Genomic DNA, 9184 nt, shown 5'->3' with positions numbered 1-9184 from the left:
CAGTTATCTGCAAATTAACTCTTCATATATATATATATATAAATGAATACACATGTATATATTTAAGAAAAATATTATGTTTACATAATAAATATATAATATATTGTAAATTATATGAATAGAATTATACACATGTATTTGTGTGTACTTATATATACACATATACATAATAAATATACACAGCACACACACATATATTATGTAAACAAAACCTTATTTTGGATGCGATTAATCGTTTACAAGCACACAAAAAAATAACATGCATTTATCAAAATATTTAGTAGTACAATTTACGTCAATGTTTTGAGACTGAAATCCGCTTGTTTGTGAACGAGACCCAACTTATAAACTCTTTATCTATACTAATATTTATCAGCGTTTGGTCCACGAACTGTGTTGAGGAGGGCAGCTGATGTGAACTCAAATGAAAGTAAAATGACAACATACGGGTCAGCAAATAAGAGACGCGATCCCGTCAGGATTTGTGTTTAAGTGAGGTAGAGCGACGAGATACACACCTCGGCCAAATCCACGCTTTCACACACACATCGCTTCACCTGACGACTGAGGCGACTAGGGAGCGTTACTGTGTGTTAGAGCAAACCGCGGATATACTATGAATATTCTCTAGCGGTGTGGTTCTCCGTACAGACACGAGCGGCCTCCTCGGTGTCGCTTCACCGCTTCAGAACAAATGAAAAGCTGTTGTTTGGGTTAAGGCACTAAGATGAACCCGAGGTACATAAAATCCCTGACATTCACTCTGTTCTGCAACAAAGCTTCGAAATGGCCCGGGACAGCCTGGTGTCTCACACTTGTGTTTTTGGTCCAATTAGTAAAAAGAAAAGACCCACAATGCAGTTCACACATGCAGCATATATGTACAATGACCAAAAACAAACAAACTCATTTTCAAGCTACCAAACGACTAAATCTGCAAACAGAAGGCAATTGGAAACACTCGGACAAGTTGTCTAGCCTGCTTCGATTATAGCAGCACAGTTACACAGCGAGACTTTCCACTTCTTAACCAAAGAGCCAATCACATGTTCTAAACAAAACTGTAAACAATGACCAGTACAGTAACAGAGACGTCATCAATATCGACTAGGCAAATGATACGTAACTAGTGGCTTGGATTTGAGCTCTGGGTCAGCCACAAATGTTTTCTTTTAACCCAGGTGAAAAAAGAAGTACACTTCCATAAAGTGCACTATTTTCACGCACTAATTTTGTTCTTAATATACTAAAAATGATTCTTTAGTACTTAAACTTAAGATCACCTAAGTGTACTCAACTGTGCTATTTTAGGACACCATGAATGTGAACTACTGTTTCTGTATTTAAAAAATGTATTTAGTCACCGCTTGTAGTACACTTGAGTGTGCTAGTGTATGAAAGTGTACTACAAGTGGTAGCTAAATACATTTTTTAAATACAGAGATAGTACGCTGCAAAAAATGATTTTGTTACTCAGTATTTCTGTCTTGTTTTCTAGTATAAATATCTAAACATTCTTGAATCAAGATGAATTTACTGTACAAGTGAAATGACTTAAGATATTATGTCTTGTTTTCTGCAACAAAAAAAAAATAATAATTCACAATTTTTTTAGTTTTTCCTTAAAACAAGCACAAAATATCTGCCAATGCAGCAAGAAAAATAATCTTGTTTATCCTTTGAATTAAGATTACTTTTCTTACCCCATTGGCAGATATTTTGTTTTTTACGGAAAAACAAAAAAGTTTGATAATTTGTTTTTTAGAAAACAAGACTTAATATCTTTAATCATTTCACTTGTACAGTTGATTCAAGAGTGTTTAGATATTTATACTAGAAAACAAGACTAAGTAACAAAATCATTTTTTGCAGTGTATTTTAAAAATGCATTTTAGTTTATATTCGTGGTGTCCCAAAATAGTACTTAGATGATCTTAAGAAGTACTGAAGAGTCATTTTTAGTATATTAAGTACAGAATTAGAGCACTTTCAGTAGATTATGGAAGTGCACCGTTTTTCACCTGGGAACATTAGGGCTTTAAACTTTACAATCAGCATCTCATCACATCCTAAAGTTGATTTACTGGAGCTCTGCGGATGCGAGTCTCTTCCGTTTTCTCTAAGGATAAGACTGGATGTTTTGGAGACGGATGGCACTGAGAGCACAGAAACGGACGGGCTTTCAGACCGAGGCGTATGTGTTTCCCATGCTGCCGCAGTGGCGGATGGTGCTGGTTCCGCTGGAGCTGAGGATGTGCTCGGTGTGACTGCCGGCGGTCGAGGGCAGAGCGCTGAGCATGCTGGGTTGAACCACGCTCACCACCGCGCTGCTGCCGTCCTCCATCGCTCCCACCTGCAGCACCTGGATGACCTCCGGCTCCGCTTTCTCCCGCTTGGTTAGAGGCTCGTCGGACTCCTCCATCTCCTCGTCCAAATCACTGTCCATCTCGCTCACCTCGTCTAGCACACACCAGAAAGAAGAATGTCATTCACAACCCATTTCACTTCAGTAATGCAATTTGAATTCACTGCAAAAAATGATTTTCTTACTTAGTATTTCTGTCTTGTTTTCTAGTATAAATATCTAAACATTCTTGAATCAAGATGCATTTACTGTACAAGTGAAATGACTTTAAGACATTTGACCCTGCAGCACAAAACCAGTCACAAGAGTACATTTTCTGAAATGGAGATTTATGCATCATCTGAAAGCTGAATAAATAAATAGGACAATATTTGGCTGAGATACAACTATTTGAAAATCTGGAATCTGAGGGTGCAAAAACATCTAAATATTGAGAAAATCATCTTTAAAGTTGTTCAAATGAAGTTCTTAGCAATGCATATTACTAATCAAACATTAAGTTTTAATATATTTACGGTAGGACATTTACTAAATATCTTCATGGAACATGATCTTTACTTAACATCCTAATGATTTTTGGCATAAAAGAATAATAATTTTTTATATATTTTTTTTTTACACAAAACAAGATATAATATCTTAAGTTATTTCACTTGTACAGTAAATGCATCTTGATTCAAGAATGTTTAGATATTTATACTAGAACACAAGAGTAAGAGAATAATTTTTTGCAGTGAAAGTTTCATTATATTACATTATAATGCGTTAGCATTGCTTTTTAAATCGTAATTTATACATTAAGCTCAAATGAACTTTGCCCACGAAGGACTGCAGAGTTAAAACAGACAGATCACAGATTTAATTTATGTTTGATTTATTTGACTTATTTTAGTGGTAGTACACCGACACAAATGAATGACTTTGACAATGACCATTATTTATATAAAATAAAACAAAAAAATCATTTGTAGGACCAGATGTGAAACTAGCAGCTGTAATGGAACTCAGCGCTTTGGAAGGTGTTATTCATTTTTATGACCACTAGATGGCCACAGCATCCGACGACAACTTCGAAACTCCTGAAGTGTTTCCAATTTTGTGTGCTACACGCACCAGACGTTCAGCCAACAGTCCCGAGGCTGAGACCATTCATTAAATAACATTACATTTCAGTTTGTCTTTTCATCGTATACCTGCAGAATACTCTGGATTCTGTGGGGACCATTCTGTGATACTATAGCGTCTTTTTTAGGGTGAATTCAAGTTCGTTTCCCCCTTGGTGTGGATCTTTTGGGCAGGTGTGAACACAGCAATCGCACTCGCCAGCTGAAGAGGTGGACTCGGTCCGAACTCTGAATGGATGACCTTAGCATAAATGTGGTTTTGGTTACAATTTCTGGTTCACTTGCAAAAAGGGCAGTGTGAAAGTGAACCACACCAAAAATAAAAAATAAAAAATCAGCATTGTATTTGGTCCGGACCAACGCAAGTGAACTAGCAGACTTTCCTGGTGTGAATACACCCTTAAATAGCTTGCACAGGACATTTAAAAAAAATAAAATCTCTTTTGTTGTCCGAAATGACAGAAAGGCATACTGTATTAAACAGCAAAAGGGTGAGTAAACGATGCCTTAATCTTCATTTTTGGGTGAACTATCCCTTTAAACAAAAAGAAAAATGTATGGCAATGTAGCTTGATTTTATTTATAAAGATAAAAATGGACAACTTATTCTACAACGGACCACCAGCATGGTCTCTATTAGTCAGAATTAGGCATGCACGAGATTGGATTTTTGCCGATATCCAATATGCCGATAATTTTAAACTCATTTTGGCCGATAGCCGATACAGATACCGATATATAATTATTTTTCATTTTGGTTAGTTTTTAACAAGAACTTATTTGTTAGAATTAAATAAACAATAATAAAGTTCTTTCATAATGACAGTACATTGAAGATTTGAAAATAAGATTTGCATTTTTATTTTTTTTCCAGAAAGATGCAGTGGTAACCTTAACATTTTATTTTAAGATTTAACATTAGTAGATGGTCTAAAGCAAAAGAGTTGTAAAAACTCTGAAAATCTTATAGAGCTCATAATTTGCTTAAAAAATATAACATATTACACATTAATGAATAAATCAGTATATATAAAATTATTTAATTTAAGTGTCATGTTTGTGATTATATTTATTTTTTTAGTTCATGTAAGCTATAGTTTCTGACCTTTAAATCAAAACATACTCATGATTTTATGGCATCAACTACTGCTTTATTTAATCAGAAACACAAATATTATTTGTGTATTTTGCTTTCATTTTATTAGAAGTAGGCCAACAGCGCCCCCTACAGAATTAAAACTCTTTACCGAACGAGCTTTAGGACCATAGGATCACACACTAAACACGTCATTCTGTACCTGCTTTATCAGTTTAAATGCAGCATTCCAAAACCGTGAATCTATTCATCATTCAGGCAAAACTGTGCTTCAAGAATGATTTGCTGATGTGATCTAATCGCTAGCACACCCTGAGCACAAGTGAGTTAATGTATTCCTCTTATCGGCAAGACATATCGGCATAATTTTTCATATCGGGCCGATATTTACATTTAAAGCCATTATCGGCCGATATTGGTCCGATAATATCGTGCATCCCTACTCAGAATGACATGAGTTTAACAAATTAAGAGGGATTCGTGACGTCAGCCAAAAAGGAAAACGTAATGTGTAATGATGAATCACGATCTACCAAAAATTGCCTTATGATGGAGGAACACAAACAGTACAGTGTTTGTAGAGTAATGGCTCATCCAGCAATCTTGTCTCTCAAAGGAAAGCAACAAAATCCCCTACTGGTCTAAAGTGGCTGCGCTTGTTAGTCTGGACTGTAATTATGTAACTCTGGGTGTATTGAGGTCTCAGCTTGCAGTCTGAGCTTACCTTTGTCGATGTTGGCAGGTGACATGGTATTCAGGTCCTGAAACTGCGATAGATGGAGCAGCACAAAGAAATGGCGATTAGAGAGAGAGAGACTGACTTCATGGCTCTTTACAGCTCAGGCTGAGCTACATAAACAGTCCTTACCTCTCCCATAACTCTGATGGGCGTCTCTCCTGTGGCCTGTGCGACGCGGTGCTCCACCAGATAGAACATGTACTCGTCATACAGCAGCCGGATCAAGTGGAAAGAGCCGAAACTCGCAGCGCTGCGAAGGGTCAAGTCTCTGATGACCATAGAGCTGTAAGAGACCGACAAAACATGCAAGTAAAACGTACATTTACATTTAATCATTTAGCAGACGCTTTTATCCAAATGATGACAATAGAAGCAATCAAAACCAACAAAAGAGCAATGATATGCAAGTGCTATAATTGTCTGTTAGCCTAACGCAGTACACATCGCAAGGTTTATATATATATTTATACTACACGGCCGTTGAATGCTTGAATCTGATTGGCTGACGAACGTTCAAAGGTGTGCAATTATTTTCAGGCAAATGCACGGCGAACGTAGTTCCAGGCAGCTCTGACCGCATCACACGACCATATCACTCCGCCAAATGATTTCTGTTATTTCAAAGGTCTTAACAGCAAAATATCCAAAATCCACGACGACACTGGTCAAACAAATCAATATAGTAAGCAATATGATAAAAACAACAGATCATTTTCCATGTTTTTGCCACAAAATTACGTTTTATGCACGGAAAGCACATACTCTATTTCTCTCTCACAGACGCACATACACTTTGCACACACGTTAACATACGCGCTCATGTTGTAACTCCGCTACTCCGACGATTTTATCAGTAACAGTAAGTTACTCACAAGCGAGGTAACAACGACGCTGTTAGTGAAGAAAATTAACTTAAAGTTTCATTATTAGTAACGTTAGAGACATTAACCGAACACTTTTGAGAGACGCACAAACTCACACATGCTCTCTCTCTTTCTCGGTCTCGAATAACTTAGTTATTATCTGCATTAATCTGCTATTCCGCTTCGCGTCGTGGCCGCATCACCACCTCGGTGTGCATTATTTTTCTAATAATTCAACGGCCCGTCGTCAGTTATTCCTTACACATACATAACAAAAAGAAAACAAGTAGATAGAATAGAAAAATAATAGAGAAGGCTCGTGTTAGAAAACAAAGAGTGCAAGTGTTAAAAGTCTGTGAAAATGATTTTGTAATCACAATAAATCGACGTTGACTTGCAGAACGCAAGCTTCTAGAGGCACATAACTCTGAAGTAATGAGTTTAGGTAAAGGGGTGCGGAGCCAGTGCTGGTTTTGTAGACAAACATTGATGAGTAAAAAATAAATAAAAAGTAGCGTTGACACTTTGCTCTTAAAGGAGTAGTTCACTTTCAGAAGAAAAAATTCCCGATAATTTACTCGCCCCCATGTCATCCAAGATGTTCATGTCTTTCTGTCGAAAAGAAATTATGGTTTTTGAGGAAAACATTCCAGGATTTTTCTCCATATAGTGGACTTCAATGGGGTTAAAGGTCCAAGATGCAGTTTCCATGCAGCTTCAAAGGGCTCTACACAACCCCAGCCAAGGAATAAGGCTCTTATCTAGCAAAACGATCGGTCATTTTCTAAAAAGAAATAAATAAATGTATATAATTTTCAACCACAAATGCTCATCTTGCAATAGTTTGACCATGTATTACGTAATTACGCATGCAGGCAGAAATACCGACCCAGTGCTTACAAAGCGAATGTGCAAAGAAAGTCAAAAAAGGTAAAACAACAATGACTGACTATTTTGAAGTTGAGGAGAAAATGAGGTTGAGTTTTTAACCCTAGCCTACCTTTTTGAACCAAAGTGCACAGACAAAGAGCGAACTACGAGTGATGTTTCCAACATGATTACGCAAAGCGTGAAGACACGCATTCGCAAGCAGAGCTAGTGCAAGATGAGCAATTGTGGTTAAAGTATATACTTTTTTTTGTTGTTTTTTTAAGAAAATGACTGATCGTTTTGCTAGATAAGACCCTTATTCCTCGGCTGGGATCGTGTAGAGCCCTTTGAAGCTGCATTTTTAACCTTCGATCCGTTGAGCACCACTGAAGTCCACTCTATGTACAGTAGAAAAATCCTGGAACGTTTTCCTCAAATTAATTTCTTTTCAACTGAAGAAAGAATGACATGAACATCTCGGATGAGTACATTTTCGGGAAATTTTTTAGAAGTGAACCAATCCTTTCTGTGTGTGGGAGAGATTCTGGTGCGGACTTCAGTAAGATTGGTTCATTTGGTGGGTGAGATCATGGAGATTCCAGCATGTTTTCAACCCAAACAATCGAACCCAGTGTGAAAACAGCCTAAAAGTCTTGCCTGTAGAAGGACCACTTGAGCAGGAACTGGCGTGCAGCTTTGGGGAGGGTGGGTTTATCCTCGTACGGCTTGAGCATTTGAGTGACCACGTTATCCAGCCAAGCTGCCCACTGTTCCAAGGAGCTCTGCTGCTGGAGGGTGGCCTTGAAGTCCTGCTCGAGGCGTTGAACCAAGCCCTCTTCACACTGGCACACCCACGAGGCTTGCTCCTGTAGGTCATCAACAATGAGTCAGAACATCACTACAGTGGATCTTCTAATTGACATTGTAAGGCTGGAACAGGCTACACGAATTTTGCACAGATTCTTCCTCCGATTTGTTGGCGATTGTTGCCAAAATTCAGAGCCAGTCTGCAGATTTTGGGTAGTCGACAGTTGACAGATTTCACTGAAACCTGCGTTCATGCAGACTCAAAAAAACTCAAAACTGCTTGAAATTTTGAGCTGATTTTAAAACATTGTTTTCATTTGTCGTGCATCTCTTAGAAACGAGGTGGACGTTTCGGATTTTGAGTTTCTCAGTTGATAAATGACGTGAAGGCCAAGTATAGTAACCCTAGTGAAAAATAAATATACTAATATGATACTACAAATACATCTACATATTTGTGACCCTGGAGCACAAAACCAGTCATAAGGGTCAATCTTTTGAAATTGAGATTTATAATAAATAATCTTTCCATTGATGTATGGTTTGTTAGGATCGGACAATATTTGATTGCTACAAATATCCCCCAGCGACTTAACACTGCTTTTGTGCTGCAGGGACACAATTATGTACTTAATAAAAATACCCTGAAATTGTACTTTTAGTATAATAAACTGGTATAGTTAAAGTCTGCTAAATTGGAACAACTAATTTTTTAATTCACTTTAAGTAGAACTAAAGATATACTGAAGTATATTTGATTGTGTTAAAGTGAAACTATTGCAAGCATACTTCAGGTACACTTTAAATATCTTGCATTTAAAGACTGATATCATTCAAAGATCATACAATCCTCATTAATTTGTGACATTAAAACACATTTTAGGCTTAAGATTAAGGCATTTTCATTGTGCACAAGAAGAACTCCAAATAAAGTTTAAATACACTGGATATTAAGTAAAGATCATGTTCCTTGAAGATATTTAGTAAGTTTCCTACCATAAATATATCAAAACTAAATGTTTGATTAGTAATATGCATTGCTAAGAACTTCATTTGAACAACTACAAATAAAAAGTCAACAGAACAGCATTTACCTGAAATATTATTTTTTTGTAACATTATAAATGTCTTTATCATCATTAAAACATCCTTGCTAAGTAAAAGTATTAATTTCTATAACCCCGCCCCCCATTATAGTTTATAATGTTACAAAAGCTTTTTATTTCAGATAAATGCTGATCTTTCTATTCATCAAAGAATCCTGAAAAAATGTACTCAACTGTTTTAAATATTGATAATAATAATAATAATACATGTTTC

The 9184-nt window shown here is 36.7% G+C and overlaps 1 protein-coding gene across 1 annotated transcript in view; it reads right to left on the bottom strand.

The window, feature by feature from the left end:
- Positions 1 to 1876: 1876 nt before the first annotated feature.
- The window catches only part of LOC107559656 (transcription factor RFX3-like), a 28439-nt gene continuing 21131 nt past the window's right edge, over positions 1877 to 9184 (bottom strand). Inside the window, exons 11-14 of the mRNA XM_016243554.1 lie at positions 7715 to 7923; positions 5454 to 5607; positions 5310 to 5352; positions 1877 to 2460 (exon numbers count right to left, since the gene is read on the bottom strand). Coding sequence (XP_016099040.1) covers positions 2183 to 2460; positions 5310 to 5352; positions 5454 to 5607; positions 7715 to 7923 — 684 coding nt within the window. The 3' untranslated portion in view covers positions 1877 to 2182. The remainder of the gene's footprint in view (positions 2461 to 5309; positions 5353 to 5453; positions 5608 to 7714; positions 7924 to 9184) is intronic.

Source organism: Sinocyclocheilus grahami, unplaced genomic scaffold (assembly GCF_001515645.1).
Source record: "Sinocyclocheilus grahami isolate Dianchi unplaced genomic scaffold, SAMN03320097.WGS_v1.1 scaffold694.1, whole genome shotgun sequence".
Classification (NCBI taxonomy): domain Eukaryota; kingdom Metazoa; phylum Chordata; class Actinopteri; order Cypriniformes; family Cyprinidae; genus Sinocyclocheilus; species Sinocyclocheilus grahami.
The sequence above is the reverse complement of the archived record's forward strand: the minus strand, read 5'-3'. Positions and strand labels throughout refer to the sequence as shown.